The sequence below is a fragment of the Dryobates pubescens genome, chromosome 9, assembly GCF_014839835.1.
Source record: "Dryobates pubescens isolate bDryPub1 chromosome 9, bDryPub1.pri, whole genome shotgun sequence".
In the NCBI taxonomy this organism is placed as follows: Eukaryota; Metazoa; Chordata; class Aves; order Piciformes; family Picidae; genus Dryobates; species Dryobates pubescens.
In genome coordinates, this window is record NC_071620.1 from 19,409,740 (window position 1) to 19,431,005 (window position 21,266).

The 21,266-nt window shown below is 38.6% G+C and overlaps 1 protein-coding gene across 1 annotated transcript in view; it reads left to right on the forward strand.

Annotated features, from left to right (window-relative positions):
* The window catches only part of CCDC102B (coiled-coil domain containing 102B), a 113,418-nt gene that overhangs the window by 24,019 nt on the left and 68,133 nt on the right, over nucleotides 1-21,266 (forward strand). The window contains 2 exon segments of the mRNA XM_054164321.1: nucleotides 1,718-1,825; nucleotides 1,828-1,929. Coding sequence (XP_054020296.1) covers nucleotides 1,718-1,825; nucleotides 1,828-1,929 — 210 coding nt within the window.

Sequence of the window (21,266 nt, forward strand, 5' to 3'; positions counted from 1 at the left end):
GTGGGAGTTGGTCTCTTCTCCCAGGCAACCACCAACAGAAGAGGACACAGTCTCAAGTTGCTCCAGGGGAAGTTTGGCTGAATGTCAGGAAGAAATTCTTCACAGAAAGAGTGATTGACCATTGGAATGGGCTGCCCAGGGATGTGGTGGAGTCACCGTGCCTGGAAGTGTTTAAAAAAAGACTGGATGGGGCACTCAGTGCCACGGCTTAGTTGATTAGATGGCTTTGGGTGATAGGTTGGACTTTTCTAACCTGGTTAATAAAAAGCACCTTGACTTCTTTCTTCTTCCTTTTTAAAATTGCTTTTTTATTTCATTTTCCCTTGCCCTACTTTTGTCATACTGTTGAGGAATCCTTTAGTTTATCATATACAGAATCATTGCTAGCAAAATATCTGGACAAATATTATCCTTAGTAGTAAATAATCACTTGTTATTTTATGTCAAATGTGATTTTCTGTCAAATGTGATTTTTGTCCTTGCTAGAGAGACTCAAAAGCATTTCTACTTACCTCTGACGATCAGTATGAGGCTTTTGAACTTCAGAGAGTTTCTAATTGCTTTTATTTGCTCAGAAATGGGTTGGAAACAGACAAGTTTGCTGTGTGATTTAGCTGGATAATCACATTGTTACAACTCACAGGGTCTGAATTATGTTTCTCTGACGCCATAGTGCCTCATTCTCTTTGCTTCATTATTTGCCAGAAATTGATTTTCAAAAACAAAAGTAACTAATGTCTGAAAAGCTTCACCTCTCTGGCTCTTTCTAAAGCCTTGTTGGCACAGGTATCTTGTGCCTTGCACTGTTGTCCGTCTCTGCTTTTATCAAATAATAGATTTCAGTTCTTACAGAACTAAAAGTTGTGAAGGTCATAAAATTTGGACTTTTATATATTAACATTCCTCCTTTCTTTTTCTGTTTTTTTTTTTTTTTAATCTCTGTTGCAAGAACTGAAATAATTCAATTTCACAGCTTTTTATGTCTTACACTCTTTTAATCTTCTCCTAAGTACCAGTAATAATATTCTGATCAGTATCTGTTAGTACCTGAAGTACCTGGTTTGTGCTTAAAAATAAATAAGTTTATCAAGTTTTCTTTTTAAATCTGAGAAACACTTCCCCTGGTGCAACTTGAGACTGTGTCCTCTTCTATTGGTGGTTGCCTGGGAGAAGAGACCAACTCCCACCTGTCTACAACTTCCCTTCAGGTTGCTGTAGACAGCAATAAGGTCTCCTATGAGCCTCCTCTTCTCCAGGCTAAACAATCCGAGCTCCTGCAGCTGCTCCTCATAGGGCTTGTGCTCCAAACTCCTCACCAGCTTTGTTGTCCTTCTCTGGACAATTGGACTGAGTGATCTCTAGAGGTCCCTTCCAACCCCTAAAGTTCTGTGATTCTGTGATTATGATGCTTACTATGTATCTTACTATAATTACTATTTATATTTACTCTAATTGCTATATTAAAACATTACCTATGCTGTACTTTTGTACCACCTATGAAAACTTAACCTCTCAGTTTCTTATTTGCACCTTGAAGTGCTTAATTTCATGAAACATAGACAACATATCTTAGACTGGTTTCTAATATGCCCTCCTTATGCTCTGGGGAGGCCATTAGCCTCACCTGGTTAAAAACCCAGTTTTTAAATTTATTCCTCTTTTTTTTTTTCCCTCTCTGTCTTTTGTTTGTTCTTCCTCCTACCCTAACTCTTCCCAGATGGAAAGAGTGCAGTTTGAGAATGCCTCTGACTGGGGAAAAAGAGAAAGTCTTGAAACACAAAAGCAGAGTTTGGAAGAAGAGAGCAGAAGAATGAAGTTACAGGTAAAAAAGAAATTCATGGAATTCTGGTGATGGAAAATAAAGGAACAGTAATTACATTGAGTTATGATCATCAAAATGCAGGATGTAAGCTGCTGGTTAGCAATAAGGTAAGTGCATGGCTTTGTGTGATTACTTGGGGAGTGTTCCTCAAAGGAATTGTCATCATGTCAAAATATGTTCCAAAAACAACGGTTGTGGAAGAAAGAATAGTCCTGGACAATTAGAAGTCAGTGGCTTTCTGTTAGGGTATAGAAACAGAAAGCAATAGCTTCTCATTTTCAAAGAGAGCAGAGGCAAATGACAAGTCTGGTAAGACTGGGGAGCAGAAGTGAAGACTGGGAGAAACAGAAGAGATTAAGAAAGCTTTGGTTACTACAGAGTCCTGATGAAGGTCAAATAAAAAATAAAAAACAGAAGCTGTCAGACAAATAATTTCTCTGTCTTGCTGAATGTTGAATCTATTCTTAGTAAAGAGAGAACAGAATGAAGAGCCTTAATTTCCCATTTTTTAGTCCTCTAAAGCTCAGTTTACTTTGAAACCTTATTGTACTGCTAAAAATGAGGTGACAAATTATTCAGAGACTCTTAGCTGTGGGTATTTCCTTTATTTTATGGTCTTCTTGGCCAGTAATTAAACAGTAATCCAGAAGGCTCCTGCCTTCATTAAAACTGAAAGCTGTATGAGAGAAAGTGTAAGAAATAAATGAAAATAAAATAAAAAATAAAGAAATACTAAGAGACCTGAAGCTCTTTGGTCCAGAAGAGAAAAGGCTGATAGGGGACAAGATCAATGTCTACAATATCTGAAGGGTGGCAGTCAGGAGGATGGAGCCAGGCTCTTTTCAGTGATACCCAGTGATGGGACAAGGGATGTGAACTTAATCACATGAAACTCCATCTCAACAAGAGAAAAACTTCTTTACTGTGAGGTTGACAGAGCACTGGAGCAGGCTGCCCAGAGAGGTTGTGGAATCTCCTTCCCTAGAGATCTTCGGAAGACCATTTGAGTCTGGGAACCATCACCACCAAGGTTGAGCAGTCTTGAAGTTTTCATCGACATTTCCAGTCAGGACTCCTTGTCTGGGCCTGCCATATTATCCTAAGCATACTTGCTCACTGTTTCCAGGGCTCCTGGCCTCTGGATGCAGGCAGAGTAAACAGTACCACTATAGCCTTCTGTGAATGACGTCGGGCATCTACTGGCAGCATGAGTAAACTAAAAAGTCAGCAGTATGGGAGAAAGAAGTACTGTGGTGAATCCTTAATGCCATGATGAGCTCTATTCACAGCAGCAAAAAGTTAGTAAGACTGAAAAAGCCTTATGAGAAAAACTACTCGATCAATGAGTACTGCATTCAGTTCTGGAGCCCCTGTTATGAGAAGGGTATGGAGGTGCTGGAACATGTCCAGAGACGGGCCACAAGGATGATCAGAGGGCTGGAGCTCCTCTTATATGAGGACAGATTGAGAAAGTTGAGGTTGTTCAATCTGGAGAGGAGAAGGCTCCAAAGACATCTTACTGTGGCTTTCTGGTATCTTAAGGGGGCTACAAGAAAGCTGAGGAGGGACTTCTTAGGATATCAGGTAGTGATAGGACTGGGGAATGGAGCAAAACTACAAATGGGTAGATTCAGGTTGGATGTTAGGAAGAAATTCTTTCCCATGAGGGTGGTGAGACACTGGAACAGGTTGCCCAGGGAGGTGCTGAAAGCATCATCCCTGAAGGTTTTTAAGGCCAATCTAGATATGGCTGATTAGTGTGAGGCATCCCTGTCTATGGCAGGGGGTATTGGAACTGGGTGATCCTTGAGGTCCCTTCCAACACTAGCCATTGTATGATTCTATGAGTTCATCTCCAAATCAGTCATCACAGTGGTTTATAAAGTTAAGGTATTCTTCAATCTGGTAGTTTGTAGAGTTAGTTTATTTCTTAACCTTGCTGTTGCCATTAAGTGAAAAAACAGAATTTAAAGAAAGAGAAAATGGATTTTTAAAGAATTCCAGCCTAGCTCAATTTATATCTTAGATGGAAATTGTCCATTTCCACAGAGACACTGCTGAACCTTTCTAATTCCTGATACCATCTCTATCTAATTTGCTACTCTCAATGACTTGAAAAAGAATGGCTGTGATTTCTGATTGAGAAGGCGTTTTTTTCTGGGATAGGAACTTGAGGTCAAATGGAATAACAAGTTATAGGCATGGTTAGAAGACCTGTTAAGTACGGGTGGTGGTTAGGCACTGAGGATAGTAAAGGGATTCATCTTCAGGATTGAAACCACAGCTGTCTAAGGATGTTTCTGCATCTCAACCTGAATGATCTGGGCTCTGCTTATTTTATTCTGAGACACAAAAGTAGGGGTAATGCAAAAGGCATTTCTCTAACACTCTAACTTCTCCAAAACCTGTATTTGTGAGATGATTTGGAGATCTATTGAATGGTTTAGTACAATATACAGTGGTATTAGTTTGATGTATGGCCGATTCATACTTTTCAAAGGTATAAATAAACAATGGCAGCATTTTTTTTCTTTAATAAAAATTCTAGCAAGCTTAAACATCATATCAAAGTACAGCAGTGAAGTCTTTACATCCTTATCTAAATGATTTTATGTTGATAAATATCTTGCTTTTTAATATTTATGCCTCCACAAGATAAAGTGTTTCTGCAGTCTCCTGTCCCTTTGAGCAGTAAATCATGCAGATGAAAGTTTTGAACATAAAAATGTATATTAATTATGACTTGCACAAAATCTGAGCCCTTCATATTATTCTTAGCTGGCTGTGTGTTAGTAACACATTTCCATGTGCAGCTTTTGAAAGGTTAACTTCTGTTGTGCAAGATGAGCAGAATTGATGAAACAATTGAGATCAGACACTGTTTCTATGTGGTTTTATTGATTGTACCTCTTGGGATGGAGGATACTGTTTAAATGAATAGCTCTGTTATTTGACAAATAGCACAGCAACAACTGGTTCATCTAAAAAGGGATAAAATGAAGTGGGGAGAAAAACAACAAAAACCCACCCTTGTTGATAGTATAGATCAATATCCAAAACTTGCTGTTTATGGAGAACAAACTTGTAAACAACTGTTCTTTTCTAGTCTCCTTAATTATTTATGGTAAATATCTGGTTATTGAATAGTTGATTCATCTAATATGTTGTATAGTGCTCTTGCACTGAATTTAAGTGCCTAATCTTAAGTGTTGATCTCCTCACGGGTTGGGAGGTTCTGCAGAGAGATCTGGACCATTTAGAACAGTGGGATGAGACCAAGTGCTGCCTACTGCATCTTGGTCACAACAATCCTCAGTAACACTACAGGCTTGGGGCAGAGTGGCTGAACAGTATTTAATGAAATAAAATGTAAGAAGTCCTTGAGAAAATGGAATGAGATAAGGTGACAAAAGCTGCAGCTGCATTAGCATGTCTTAACATTCTGCTTCCAAAAGAGATGTGGCTTTAAGACAAATTCGCTCCTGATCTCCCCCTGAATTGGTATTGCTTCAGTTCATGGTGATTTTAGGCACAATTAATTACTTCTGAAGAAACTATGTGGGAAGCTCTTCTTCACATATTCACCATCCTTGTTCCAAGCCCTAAGGGAGTGGACGGGGCCTAACCAGTGATGGTCTTTGGTCTTACTGCACATGGATTAAGGGCTGTAGGAGCAAGCAAAACCTAGGCTGTCCTGTTTGTGCATGGCTTTCACTCAGCACCTACTGGTATAGTCTAATGTTGTAACATAGATGACCTCTGCTGTGCTTCCTTACTGGTCTAAATACAGCAAATACAAAAGGACACAGAAATTACTTCCTTGTCAGCATTTCACAGGAGGTCATGATCTACCTACCTGCTATCTGAATGCATCTGGTCTACCAGAGGTGTTTTGAGGAGAATAGAATAGAATAGAATAGAATAGAATAGAATAGAATAGAATAGAATAGAATAGAATAGAATAGAATAGAATAGAATAGAATAGAATAGAATAGAATAGAATAGAATAGATACAATACAATACAATACAATACAATACAATACAATACAATACAATACAATAGACCAGGTTGGAAGAGACCTTCAAGATCATCACATCCAACTAATCCAACCCACCTAATCAACTAAACCATGCAACCAAGCACCCTATCAAGTCTCCTCCTGAACACCTCCAATGATGGTGACTCCACCACCTCCCCAGGCAGCCCATTCCAATGGGCAATCACTCTCTCTGTGTAGAACTTCTTCCTAACATCCAGCCTAAACCTCCCCTGGTGCAGCCTGAGACTGTGTCCTCTTGTTCTGGTGCTGGATGCCTGGGAGAAGAGACCAACCTCCACCTGTCTACAATAGTCCAGAGGATCTAAGAGAAGTTTGAACAGTAAGGGCTTATATAAAATGCCATGTGTTACATTCCTGGGTTTGTCTCACAGATCTCTTGCACTGAGTTTTTAATATACTTTTTTACTTTTTACAAGAGCAAAATGCAATTATGGTATAATTGTTAAACACTTTGATACTTCACCTAGCAGTGTTCATTCAGTTGAGAATTATCTTTATTTCAATGCAGATCTCTGGAGCTGTTTATGGTGATGGTAAAGCAGTGCTAGATGCACAATTTGCTCCCTTGGCAGATTTTTAAAAACATAATGTTTTGTCAGAATTATTACTTTGTATCCAGTTGGTTTTAAATTATTTAATTTCTAATTACTTTCCTGGTGAAATGCTTATTTCAACTCCTTGTAAAACCCACTAAAGTACAGAGCTAAAAACAAAGTAAAAACTAACAAACAAACCCACAAAAAGAGAAGAGTGTTATAGAAGTGTTAGTTTCCTCTAGCAAATTATGCTGATGTGTAATAATAATAAGGGGAAGAAATTGCTGGATTACAAACTCTCATGAATCAACACTCAGCATTGTGAACCTTCCTCACCAAATTGTTTCCAGTTTCCACAAAATAATTAATTTAGTACTGTTGACAATAAGAATCATAGAATGTTAGCGGTTGAGAGGGACCTCTAGAGATCATCCAGGCCAGAGCAGGATCACTCAGGGCAGGATACATAGGAATGCATCCAGGTGGGTTTGGAAAGTCTCCAGAGAAGGAGACTCCACAACCTCTCTGGGCAGCCTGCTCCAGGGCTCCACCCTTGTACACAGAGTGAAACGTTTACATTGTTTGCTTTAAATATGCATCTGCTGTTTCATTATATTGGAACTGGAAATAAATTAAGTTCTGTCTTCCTTCACTCCATCCACTCCAGGATCCTTTATGCCAATTTAGTTTAGTTTTCACCCCTTCAACTCCAGTATCATAAACTAGCAATTCCTTACCATCAGTCTATTATTATTACTGCTCTGACTCTCCAGTTCCAAACATACATAACAGGAGCAAGGTCGACACAAGAGTGAATAGAAATACACTGTTGAAGGTGTTAATGTGTGACTGAATAATTACATTTTCTTTTATGCTTAATATGTATTTTCCTAATACTTTAATCTTCTGATTTTTTTTTTCTGCTATTGCACAATATTAAAAAAAATAATTAAAAAATCCTGGAACATGTCCAGAGAAAGGCAACAAAGCTGGTAAATGGTCTGGAGAGCAGGTCTGGTAGGGAGCTTCTGAGGGAGCTCAGGCTGTTTAGTCTGGAGGGGAAGGGGCTGAGGGAGGACCATGTTGCTTTCTGCAGCTCTCTCGGTAGGAGGTTTCAGTGAGGTCAGGGTAGGTCTCTTTTCCCTGGTGTCTCCCTGGAGTCTGGGGATAGAATGAGAAGAAATGACCTGAAGCTGGACTGGATCAGGTTTAGGTTGGAGGATGGCAGCAATTTCTTTCCTGCAAGAGTGGTCAGGCATCGGAATAGGCTGCCCAGGGAGGTGGTGGAGTCACCAACCCTGGAGATGCTCAAGAAACATGCAGACATGGCACTTCAGGGCATGGTCTAATGGCCATGGTGGTGTTAGGCTGATGGTTGGTATCAATAATCTTAGAGATCTCTTCCAACACAAACCATTCTGTGATTCTATGATTCTATGATTTTCAGGGCTAAGAATAAACTCATTGTTCCACCTCCATCAGTAGAATAAGAACTGATTTTCATTATATTTTTTTTTAAGTTACGTTATTTTATTTACTTTATATTTTTTCTCTTTTCATCACCAAGTATTTTAGACTTTTACTCATTTTAATCGTCTAGTATCTTTCTTTCTGTTTGTATTTATTTAGCCAAAACCAAACATGGTTCCCTTTGGGTGTCTAATAATATAATCTTCCTTCAGCATTAAATCTGGTTACTTATTCCTCTCTTCTCCTCCATTCTCCCTTTTTTTATTTCCTGATTTAGCAACTAAAGATTCCAGTATCTGAGGTCTCCAAGTCAGCTGAGTTTCTGTAAGAATCATTGTGGAAGACCTTTGTTAAATGCCTTTTGAAGGCCTGCCTAGACCTCTGACCCAGCAGAGTCAATTTATTGACTCATTCAGAAGACTGAAATAGGTTTGTAAGACAAAGTTTTGTTGCTCAAAACATTTATTTGATTCTCTTTCAATATATCATAGCTGTCCATGTGTCATCTTATTTGTAACTAAAAAATACCAGTTTTCCTGTTGCAGGCACTATATCTTTTTTTTTTCCTTTTTTTTTTCTTTTTTTTTTTAGCAGCATTATTATTCCTTCTCAAGGGTTTTTTAAATACTTACAATGCTAAGCTATTTTCTAGGGCTTCAGAGCTCTTTAATGACTGGTATCTAGGTCCAAGGGTTTTTAACTACCCATTTTGTCTGTTTATTTCATGACAGTGTTCCGCTTGAGACAACCTTGTGATGTAGCCCATATATAAAATAAGGACACAGGATTATTTCTTCGTGAATTTAGAGGAAGTTCAACTAGCTCTCATTTGCACAGAATCATAGAATGTTAGCAGCTGGAAGGGACCTGGAAAAATCATCCAGTCTAACCCCCCTGTCAGAGCAGGATTACCTAGAGCAGATCACACAGGAACACATCCAGGCAGGTGTTGAATATTTCCAGAGAGGGAGACTCCACAACCCACCTGGGCAGCTTGTTCCAGTGTTCTGTGACTCTCATAGTGAAACAGTTTCCATGGAACTCGCTATGCCTCATCTTCCACACATTGCCCCTTGTGCTGTCACTGGGCAGGGCCTGACTCCATCCTCTTGGCACTTATCCTTTACATATTTATAAACATGAATGAGGTCACTGCTTAGTCTCCTTCTCTCCAAGCTGAACAGCCCCAGCTCCCTCAGTTTTTCCTCGTAGGGAAGATGTTCCACTCCCTTAAACCATTTTTCTGGCTCTGTGCTGGACTCTTTCAAGCAATTCCCTGAGGTCCTTCAACTGAAGGATGCAGGACCAGACACAATATTCCAGATGTGGCCTCACCAGGGCAGAGTAGAAGGGGAGGAGCACCTCTCTCAACCTACAAACCACAGCCCTTGTAATTCACCCCAGAATGGTGTTGGCCTTCCTGGCCACAAGGGCACATTGTTGGCTCATTTTCTTTGTTTTTTCCTATTGATTGTGTAGCAGTCAACAGACCATCAGGTTTCTTGCTGTTGATTTGTTAGAAGAAGGATTAATAACAGTATTTACAATGTCTGCAAGTTGTTCCTTGTATCCTAATTGCTCTGCCTTATTATACCTTTTAAAACATTGCCAGATGTTAAGATTCTGTTATATTTCTCCCTTTTATAAACAGCTAGTTGTAACCTATTATGTGATACATTTTATATAGTTCCTTTTATGAAATACAGTCAATTTTACCCCAGAACATATGCATGAAAAATTGATTTAACTTTTTCATTCTTCCCTATCCTTACACTTGATTGTATTTTCAGACTATCCCCCAAAATCTGTAGTAAAAATAAAATTCAGGTCTTCTGAATATTCAACTGAATATGAGCCAGCAGTGTGCCCAGGTAGCCAAGAAAGCCAATGACATCCTGGCTTGTATTAGAAAGTCTCTGTCCAGCAGGAGTAGGGAGGTGATTGTCCCCTTGTACTCAGCTCTGGTGAGGCCACACCTTGAGTATTATGTTCAGTTTTGGGCACCTCAATGCAAGAGAAATGTGGAGGTACTGCAGTCAGTGCAGAGGAAGGCAAGGAAGCTGGGGAAGTGCCTGGAAAATAAATCTCATGAAGAACAACTGAAGGAGCTGGGGATGTTTAGTTTGAAACAGAGGAGGCTGAGGGGAGACTTCATTGCTGTCTAAAACTACTTGAAAGGACGTTGTGGATGTTGGTGTTGATCTCCTCTCCCAAGTAATGAATGATAGAACAAGAAGGAATGGCCTCAAACCCCACTGAGTAAGTTTAAACTGGACATTAGGAAACATTTTTTTCACAGCAAGAGTGGAATGTGCTGCTCCTGGAGGTGGTTGAGTCACCAGCCCGGATGTGTTTAAGGGTGATTTGGATGTGGTGCTTGGGGATTGGTTTCGGTGTGAACCTTAAAGAGTAGGGTTAGGGATTGGACTTGGTAATCCTGAGGGTCTTTTCCAACCTGAGTGTTTCTGTGATTCTTTAATTCTGGGGTTTTCACTCCCCCACCATTTCATTCATTCCTGAAATATATTCTTTACATTATTGCTGTTGATAGAAGGTCAGGAATTTTCCCTTTCTGTTGTTTTGGGTTTGGTGTTTTGTGGGTTTTTTTTGTCTCATGATTAAGTTGTCAGTTGGCAAAGGGGATGTATGCATCAAAGTGTGCTGATGCTCAGTTTAAGTTTCACTCCTTTAAATTCAGCTTGTCAAATCTGACAGTTTCAGTGATTAATTTCTTCAGCTGGCTGGAAACTTTGGTCCTATGTGGAATATCTGTAAGCTTGTCTCAGTTGGCAAGCTGCTTCGTACAGTTACTGAATATTTGAAATGAGTTCTGATTTACTTCTGACTTCTTTGAAGTCGAAAACTTGCAAATTCACTTGTTGAGAAATTCCTTTTGAAGATAAATAAAATAAATGTTAAAAAGCAGAAAAATACTAATTCAACTTTCAGTTTGAGGCAGTAATGGGGGAAAAAAAAATAAAATAAAATCTCTCTGCAACTACCTGAAGGGAGGTTGTACCAAGGAGGAGGTTGATCTCTTCTCCTGAGTGATAAGGGATAGGACAAGAGCAAACGGCCAAAAGTTGCACCAAGGGAGGTTTAAATTGGGTATTACGGAAAAAAATTCTTCACATAAAAGATTGTAAGGCATTGGAACAGGATGACAGGATGATTGAGTCACCCAAGGGATTTAAAAGAATTGTAGATGTGGTGCTGAGGGACATGGTTTAGTGATCACTTGGTAGTATTGGGTTAATGATTGGACTTGATGCTCTTAAACCAAAATGATTCTAGGATTCTGTTTCTAAGAGTGGAATGGGTAGCTCTTCAGTACTATCCCTCTTAAAGAATGCATGCTCATGGATTTTGACTCTATTTGGTGATATTTCTTCTCAACTTTGGAAATGTCTGTTCTTTAAACAGCCAGCGGTAGGTGCTAGGAATATTATATCTTTGTCTTGCCGTGCTATGCACAGCTTGGTGCTTCCAGAACTGCTCTTTGGTTATTGTGTTCATTGAGGAGACCATGGGCTCAGTTCTTCCTCAGTTGTCCTTTCACTTTCTAACCCTTTAGCCAAGGCTGTAGTAGAAGATATGTCTCAGTGTAAAGCCTCATAATGCTTCTTGCTATTTTTCCTTTTATTTCATTTTTCTGTGTGTTTGATTTGGATTCTTTGGTTTTGTTCATTTATCCCAGTATATGGAGTCATCTAATTGGAAGCAGTCTGATTGTGGTCTGCCACTTGCCTTTTGTGCTCACTTGAGTTGGTATTGAAGCAATTTATTCCACATAATTCTGGATAAACTGTTAGTTATAGAGAATTGTCTTTTCATTACTCTACCATTTTTATTTCAGTGTTCTTTAGTAAATCCTTATGGAAAAACAAAACAACAAAACACCCTAAGGCTTGGGGGAGAGGGGGTGGGGAATTATTTTGCCAAAGGGAATGACAGAAAGAAACCCTCAACTTTTATTTTGCTATTAGATAAAGTCATTTTGTCAAGAGATTACTTAAAAGAATCCTTGTTGTTTGTTTACATTGGGGCCATATAGTCCCCAAATGGCATAAATACTGATTTATGGAGCAGAACACCTCTTGTCTGACCCTGTCACTTCCTGTATGCTCTGCTTTTCTCAATTTAGGGATATCGACCTCTCTGTCTTTCTCTGTTTCACAAAATTTTTGAGGAAGAAAAATAATAGTTGATGTAAGATAACCAAAAAGTTGTTTCTCTATCTGAAGTTAAAATATCTTTTAAAATATAATTTTCTTCTTTTTTTTTTTTTTAAGATGTTTTGATCAGAATCTTTGATCTTGAATATTTCATGATAACAAAGGTCATTCCTTAAAAGACAATGTTGTACTCCATGTTAGGAGCAAGTTCTGCACCATGAGGGTGGTGGAACACTGCAAAAGTTTGTCCAGGGAGGTAGCTGAGGTCCCATCCCTGAAGATAGTCAAGGTCAGGCTTGAGAAGGCTCTGAGCAACACGATCTAGTTGAGAATGTCCCTGCTGACTGCAGGGGGTTGGACTGAATGCCCTTTGGAGTTCCCTTCTAATCCAAACCATTCTATGATTCAGTGTATGCCCTTCTTAGTGCAGAAACATTGTGGAAGAAATTACTCTTAACTGAACATATTTATTTTTTTAAATGAAGAATACTTACTATTTCCAGTCTCTTGGCTTAATTATAGTTGAAAAATTGATATGTTAAAAATATTCTTAATCTTTGTCATCTAACATGATTTCAAAGGAAAAGAAATAATCTTCAGTGTTATCCTTCCATTTGTCTACAGTGAGAAATACCAGTCAAGAAGCCACTTAGCAGGAATCCTTAAGTACCATAAAAAGCACTGCTTTAGCTGGTTTCTAACTGGCATATCTGGGGGGATTGCTATCTTGTATTGCTCTCAGCTAGTGTTACATTTCCTCATTCATTGATTCATTCCACTTTGCTTCCACTTTCCTTTCTGCATCCTATTTCTGTGCTTCATTCAGATAGTTGACATTAGTTAGTTATTTCAAGCCATGCATCTTACAATGGAAATTTATCTTCAGGTTACTAAATGTGTCATACAATGAGTGGCAACCGCTGGAAGAAGATATCATTTCTTTGATATTGAAGAGTGAAGTGTATTTAACACAATTGTACAGCCTGCCTGGGCAAGGTGGTAGAAACTTTGCTGAAAGCTCTCTAGAAAATATTTTTCTATCATTGTAATGTTTGCCAGAAGTCTTTATAATTCAGTAAGTGTCCATGGAGATTTTTTCTTTTTTTCCTTTGTGTGTGTGTTGTATAGATATCTTGTGGCTGTAAGTATTTGGAATCCAGAATTATTCTTACATTGCACATTTTGGTATCAATGTCAAAATCAATATATTAACCCTGACCCCAATGTGTCAGAGAGGTGCCCATCCCCTAAGGGAAGGGCACTAAGCTCAAGGGAAATGGAGAACATACCCAGCTCCACAGCAACTGCAAAGTAAAGCACTGCAGGTGTGCTGGTGGCATCCAGGGTCAGGTAAATGTCTAAATCACCAGGCAAGTCTCATGGGAGATCCTCAGCATAAAAGCTCCCAAGGCAAGGAAGAGCAGCCTTGATTTTTGCTGCCAGCAGAGCTTTGTGGAAAAGCTTTACTTCAGGTCCTTTGTAAAAGCCAAGCAGGGGCATGGCCTCTCTAATTTAGCCTTAAGCCCAGGCAGACAAACCTCAGGATGGTGAGGATGCCCTTAGAACTCTGATTTTGCTCACTTAGTATCAGCATTAGAGCATGCCTAAGAAACTACAAAGCAGTAGAACAAGGACAGGTTCAACCCAGTCTAATTAATGAAAATGTTAGGTTCCTCTTGTCTTCAGATTGATTAAATATGATCTGGTTTAGAGTATTGTTTTGTGATTGTTGGTTGTTCATCAGTTAACAACATTTATATCCTCTTGAAGGTCAACACTGGTAATGGCTGACCTTCAAATGGAAAGGATGGTGATGGTCTCCTGTATAGTTGAGATACCTTTTACCAGATCTAATTTCCTAGAACTGTTAGTTTTAAATCCATTACTCTACATTCTCACTCCTGTGGTTTTATGGTTACTAGGTTAAGGTATCTGTAGATCCAATTGTCTTAGACATTTACATCTCAACACATGGCATAGAGAAGCCACATACCATGATTGAAGAAGAGGTTCTATTTCCAGCTAACTAAGTGGAATTGAATGCTTTTGGCAGTTCTACATCACTGTTTCCAGTGTGGATCAATTTACATGAAGAATATTGTTGGTAAAATCCAAAAGGTCATGGTACTCACAGAGACATAATTGTCTGCCTTGTGAAAAATCAATCTGCCTGCAGTGATTATGTGAAGAAGGCTATTGATGCTTGTTTGTTTCAGTAACTGCTGGTTGTGTTGAGAGTAAACTTTTTCCATTGGCCTTATTGGGACTTCTTAAGTTCAATAAAGAAGCTTTCTTCTTTTCATGTACAAGAATAGTCTTTATGGTTTAGATACAAAAATAGTCTTTATAGGTTAGAAAATATCAAATCCATAAATCTGAAGTTTGGAGGAAAATATGTTATGAAGAGAAAGAACAGATAGAAATGGAGCTGTTCAGCCTGTAGAAGAGAAGGTTCCAGAGAGATCTTATAGAGGCCTTACAGTACCTGAAGAGGAACAACAAAAAAGCCAGCAGGGGACTTTTTATAAGTGCTTGTAGTGATAGGGCAACAGGGAATGGATTAAAGCTTGAAGAGGGGAGATTTAGACTGGAGATTAGAAATAAAATCTTCACAGAAGGAAGTTCTTCACAATGAGAATGGTAAAATAGGGGTACAGGTTGCCCAGAGATGTGGTTGAGGCCCCATCCCTGGAGACATTCAAGATCAGACTTGCTGTGGTGCTTGGCAGCCTGTTGGAGGTGTTCCTGCAAACTGCAAGGGGTTTGGACAAGATGACCTTTGAGAGTCCCTTCCAACTCAATGCAATCTGTGAAACAGCCATGTTATCACTTTCCTTCACACCATAATTCATAAGCGTCTCTCTTTTCCCTGACAGGGAACAACATGATTGCAGTGGACACAGGTCTCAAAATTAAAAGTATCAAATAAAATACGATAGAAAAATCAAATCAAATCAGAGGGAGCACTCAGATATATTCTTCTTAATAGTTTATAGGGTTGTAACACATGTAAATCTAATCTTGGACTGTGGCTGATCTTTTCATTTTCAGCTATGAAAGAGGTAGCAAAGCATCAGGTTCTTTGAATTAAGTATTTTTTCCAGAAGCAACATGATGAAAGTTGCCCTTCATTCCTGCCAAACTACAATGATATGGCTGAAGTAACACCACTGGGATGCTATGCTGTGGAATCAAATATTTCAAATAAACTTCAGCAGAAATAGTTCATTTTATGTGAGCAAAATCCAAGTACTTCTGTTGGTGTAAGGAGAAAAGTGTAGTGAATGTATAACTAGAAATATGCATGCTTTTAAGCAAAACAAAACAAAGAGGAAATAGCTACACTTCACATTTAAAATTGAGCTGTTGCTCAATTACATCACAAAAATTTGCAGTTTGAGCTGTTGCTTTCACTGTTTTATGCAGCTGCAGCTTTTAAATGCATCTTTTCCCTCAGCCTTTACTCAATATTACATCCTTTACTCAATATTATATTTTGAGATAAATCAGCTGAATGTTTTATTTAGATGCTTAGGTCATTAATTTCCTTTTCCTTATTAAATTTAATTCAGAAGCAAATCTTTAATGGGTATGTATGCGGCCAAATTTGTGTCATCTGGCTTCATTCTACTGTTTCATTATTTATCTGACATATAATGGAAGATGACTGGTTAAGAATTATTTAGGTAAAAAGTAAATAGGATAACTTTTAATTACTTTAATTATTTTAACTATTAAAGTGGCTGAATATGAGCCAGCAATTTGCCCAGCTGGCAAAGAAAGCCAATGGCATTCTGGCTTGTATCAGCAATAGTATGACCACTAGGAGTAGGGAAATGATTGTCCCCCTGTTCTCAATATTGGTGAGGCTACACCTTGCATGCTTTATTCAGTTTTGGGTACCTAAATACAAGAGACACATTGAGGGCCTGGAGTGTGTGCAAAGAAAAGCAGCTGAGCTGATGAAGGGCCTAAAGAATGAGTCTGATGAAGAGCAGTTGAGGGAACTGGGACTGAGGAAGAGGAGGCCGAGTGGAGACCTAATCACCCTTTACAACTACCTATAAGGACAACATAGAGATGTAGGTGCTGGTCTCTTCTCACACATAGTTAGTGACAGAACAAGAGGGAACAGCTTCAAGCTGCACTAAGGAAGGCTTAGACTAGACACTGGGAAATACTGTTTCACTGAAAGAGTGGCCAAGCATTGAAAGAGGCTGCCCAGGGAGGTGGTTGAGTCACCATCCCTGGAGGTGTTTGAAGGTTGTTTAGATGGTTGGTAGAGCAGAGTAATGGTTGGACCTGATGATCTCAAGAATCTTTTCCAACCTGAAGAATTCTATGATTTGATCACAGAATTCTATGTGTTGATCCAATTCTCAGGAAAATAAAAGAAAAAATGAAAGAGGAAAGAAAGTTAAAACCAGGCTAAGTTTAAGAAATAAAAAATGGACACTCTTGAGGAATACTCTGACAGAGGATGTGATTTAAATTACTATATTGAAAAGTACTGAAAGATTTTCCTGTGGGGTTACAATTCATGAAGAAACAAATACCGTAGGATAGGACATTTCTCAAATTTTACTACAGGAAGGACTAAAGGATGGCAGTGAGTTAACATTTTATTAAACTTTTAAACTTCATTCATCTTAATGCCTTTTTTATTTTTCCCATGCTTGGGTAATGAGGTTTAATTTAGGAAGAGCTCTAGGTAATAGAAGTATTTTTCTGTGTTGTTCTGAAGTGTAAAAGATCTACAAAGGATTTACCAGAGGTGTAATTTGCCACATCTGTAATATGATGCCAGACAAATGCAATAGCTGTAGCTGTTATGAATTGGTTTCTACTTCATGAGTGTTTCATTCAGGAAAAGTATAGCTTTAAATGTTGTTTATAATACTGCCATTAGTTCCTAGTAGATAATGGATGGAAAGTGATTTTTTTTCCCTTAATATGGCTTACTGTAACCTCAAAGTGTTTGTCATAATATTGCAGAGACTCTTGAAGAAAAAAAGAAAAGGGGAGAAAGCCATTTGTTTGCGTTTACTGATGAGGAAATACCAGAGTCCTGCATTTATATAAAACTGTCCTTTTGTCAAGTCTATATTTGCAGCTTAATTAAATATCAAAGGATTAGAAATCCTTTTTTTTTTTAACCCAGTTTTTTATTTCCAAGCACATATTTCCCTACACTATGTATTTCTAATCCAAGAAGAATTTATTTTTCTTCCCTCCCCCTCCCCCCCCCCCCCCCGAGTGCTTATGTTTTCCTTATGTTTTCCTGAGATACTACAGGTCATGAAACACATCTTATCATTTATTTATAAGGAATTTATTACTAGTGACTCAAATATATGATGACAACTCACAAGAGATTTTCAAGGAGACCTTTCAGAATATGTGGAGCTTACCAGCTGCTAAATGCACATAAGATAATTTTATTGAACAGTGGACACAACCCACATAGAAATGTTAAAGGAAATGCTCCAGGATGTTCCTATATTAAATTTCATAAGAACAAATCAGGCTACTGTGCTCAAAGCAGAAGTTTTGCACTCTGGAATGCTGAAGGTCATATGCAAATCAAACACAAGTTGTGAGAACTGGAGTTATGAGGAGCAACGACTAGAAATGTTTCATATCCAGTTTATCCTTCCTGTGAAGAAAAGGTTTGCTTTTCCTCTTAATGAAAATAAGATTTGTCTTTAAACCACCCTGGATATGATTCCCTAACCTGATATAGTACTTTGGAACATTAGAATACATTTTATATTATCATCTATAATTTTCTGAATAGGACTATTCATCTCATTCATTTGTGTTTTGTCCATTATAAAGAAGGGTCCTCATACTGAAGTAATAAAATGAAATCAAATGATGAGAAAGCTCCAACACATCTGAAATCAAAACAAGGCACTACTGAAGTATTTGACAAGGAGTTTTAAAAAATATTTTTGTTCAGTAGTATAGGTTAATACTTGTTCTTGATGTTCTCTAAACTATTAATTGCTTTAAAACAGTACATTAATCAATCATAGAATGGATCAGGTTGGAAGGGAGCTTAGAGATCATTTGCTTCAACCTCAATTCTTCTCAGCTAGACTTGGCTGCTCAAGGCTTCATCTGACTGGGTCTTGAACACCTCCCCTCCAGGGAGGGGTCACCCACAACCTCCCTGGGCAACCTGTTCCAGTGTCTCGCCACCCTTACTGGTGCAGTGGAAATGTACATTGCATCTCAAATGCACTTTTATTTGTTGTTGTTAGCATTGCTGCTAAACAGAAGGTAAGAAAATAACTACATAGCTATTCTGAACATGGGTGAGACTTGAGAAGTACAAAGCTTTGTGATTTTAGCTTAAACAAAGACACTTAATATGAATGGCACAGAAAACAATTGATAAAATGCTGCCCTTGATAGTATATACAGTTCCATTTTATATAAATATATATCTAAATATAAACCTAAACAAGGACGCTTTGTAGACACAGAGAATCATGAGGAAAGCGTGAATCATCCAATTCATGGCATCTTCCAAAGCTCAGGTACATTGAACTGAATTGAGTTTCTTGCAGCTCCAAGCAGTAAATCAGCATCACAGTAGAATAGAATCATTCATCAGAAATGCCTGGCAGATGCTATTTATGAACTCTGAAATAAATACTATGCCAGCTCTTATTCTGTGGGGTTTTAAATTTCTTTTAACACAAGGCCTGTTATAAATTGTGATATTCAGAATCTGAAATAAAATGAATGCTCTCTGTATAGACTCGTAAGCTCTGGTTTTGATCTAGTGAAGGGAGGCTGATAGAGTCCAGCTTGTGTGTGTGTAGCTTGAAGTAACACTGGAACAGGGGAACAGGATGCCCAGGGAGGCCTCCTTCACTGGACATATTCAAGTTAAGGCTCGATGAGGCCTTGGACAGCCTGGTCTAGTTGAGGATGTCCCTGCTGACTGTGGGGAAGTTGGACTAGATGACCTTTGAATGTCTCTTTCAGCCTGGACCATTCTATGAATTCACATCCATCTTTGAACCATGGACAAAAATACAAGGCTTTATGTTTTTCTTATTCTGAGAGCAGTGCTGCTGGCCTAAGGAACTTATCTTGTGCCTGTGTGTTTGTTCAGTTTAGCTCTGGAGAAACAGGAACTGTGTTTCATAAAAAAAAGAAAAAAATCAGCTAAATTGATATTTTGAAATGTCACCCATGATGTGGTGGCATTTTCTAATATATCCCAAGGTAAATATAACCTTTCACTCAAGATTTTTGTTGGTTGAAATTTCGTGGTCAAATAGCTTGCTTCTGATTTGGAGTCTTTATTATTTAAATGAGAGTTGTTTGGGGTGTGTGTGTGTGTGTGTGTGTTTTTAAAAGTAATTTGATTTGAAAGCAGATTTGCTTTCTATGCAGTAATTATCCATGAATTATCTTTCATTGTGCCAGATAATAGTGTGTAATCTGAAGTAGTTGAACACCAATGTGCTGTAAACACTCTCCAGAGAAAGAAAAATTGATTTATCGGTATTAGTTTCATCACGCTTTGTATTAAGGTCATCAGCATCTTGTGTGCTATGATTATACTTCATTTCAGACAAAAGATTTGCCTGCATTCCCTGTTTAAAGCATAAGCAACATCAATCAAATTATTCTCCTTCTAAAATAAAAATGAGCTTTCAACATGCCCACAAGGCTTCGATTACACCATAGTTGCTGCTAGGGATTTTGATTTAGAGTAGACTAGAGAATACAAATGGAGAATACACCTTTTATAAATGTAGTTATTACCTATCCACCAGGCCTTCAAGAGAAATAAAGAATGCAGAGTAGTCTGCTGTCTTGCATGACTTGACATAGCCACCAATTGTTGATGGTGAGTGACAAATTGAAGACCATCCAGTGTCCTGCATATCTTTAACAACCTTATTTACACAAGCAAAATACGTTATTATTATTCATTCAAATTTCTAAGCATTTTCACTTCTCTACATCTGTGGGAGACTAAATCTTGGTCTGCCTGTTTAAGCAGACCAAAAGGAACCATCTCTCTGTGTCCTAAGTTCCACTTGCTGCAACTCATGGAGCTGAAGAGTCTACTCAGAGGACAGCAATGACCTCTCCCTACAGCCAAAGCTGCAGCACCTTTCCTCTACAGACCCAACATCTCCTCTACATCCAAAGCTGCAGCACCTTTTGTCCACAGACCCAAACTGTCTTGGGGAGTGAGGGCTGTGGTAATATAATTCCTCTCCTCTTCTCTCTCCCTCTTCTCTCTCTCACTCTCTATTCTCTCTCTCTTTCCTGCTGATCCATCAATTTTATTTGTGTAACAAATAGCCTCGCTGTTGATATTTTGGCCTCGTTTGTGCCTCTAATTTCATAACATGGAAATATTCAAAAGAACTGAGTTTCTTTCCCTCTCTGGACCAAGACAACATCTATTATGATCTTTATTGAATTAGTATATTCACCCAATTTTGGGTCAGTGGTTACCATAACATTGTGCAGTCAATTTATCCAGATTTTTATACAGATTTTTATCTTTTTGCCTCTCAAGATCACATACATACAGCACAAAGCATGTCATTAGCATAGATTCATTGAATGGTTTGTATTAGAAGGAACCATAAAGATTAACTGGTTTCAAGCTGCCTTCCATGGGCAGGGTTACCTTCCACAAGACTCTCTTCCACTGCTTGGTACTATCCCTGTTCTTAGGAATATATTACCTCTTCACTTTCGAATGTCCTTTTCAGATCCATAGAATGATTTGGATTTCAAGACAGCTTAAAGAACATCTAGTTCCACCCCCCCTGCCATGGGGAGGAATACCTTCTGCTAGACCAGGTTGCTCAAGGCCTCATCCAACCTGGCCTAGAACATCTCCAGGTAGGGAACATCCACAGCCTCCCTGGGCAACCTGTTTCAGTATCCGCCCCCCCCGCCCCCCACTGTCATGAATTTCTTCCTAATCTCCAATCTAAATCTGCCTTTCTCAAGCTTCAATCCTTTCCCTCTCATCATACCACTACTTGTCAAAAGTCCCTTCCTGACTTTTTTGCAGAAAACAACTGGTATAATAATCCCAATTCAGTGTTAACCAAGGCGGGCAGCGGGAAATTCTTATGTTGCAGTCAAAACAATAAAATGCACATGAAAATAGCTTTGATATTCATTTTTTTTCCCTACTGAAAGAATCAT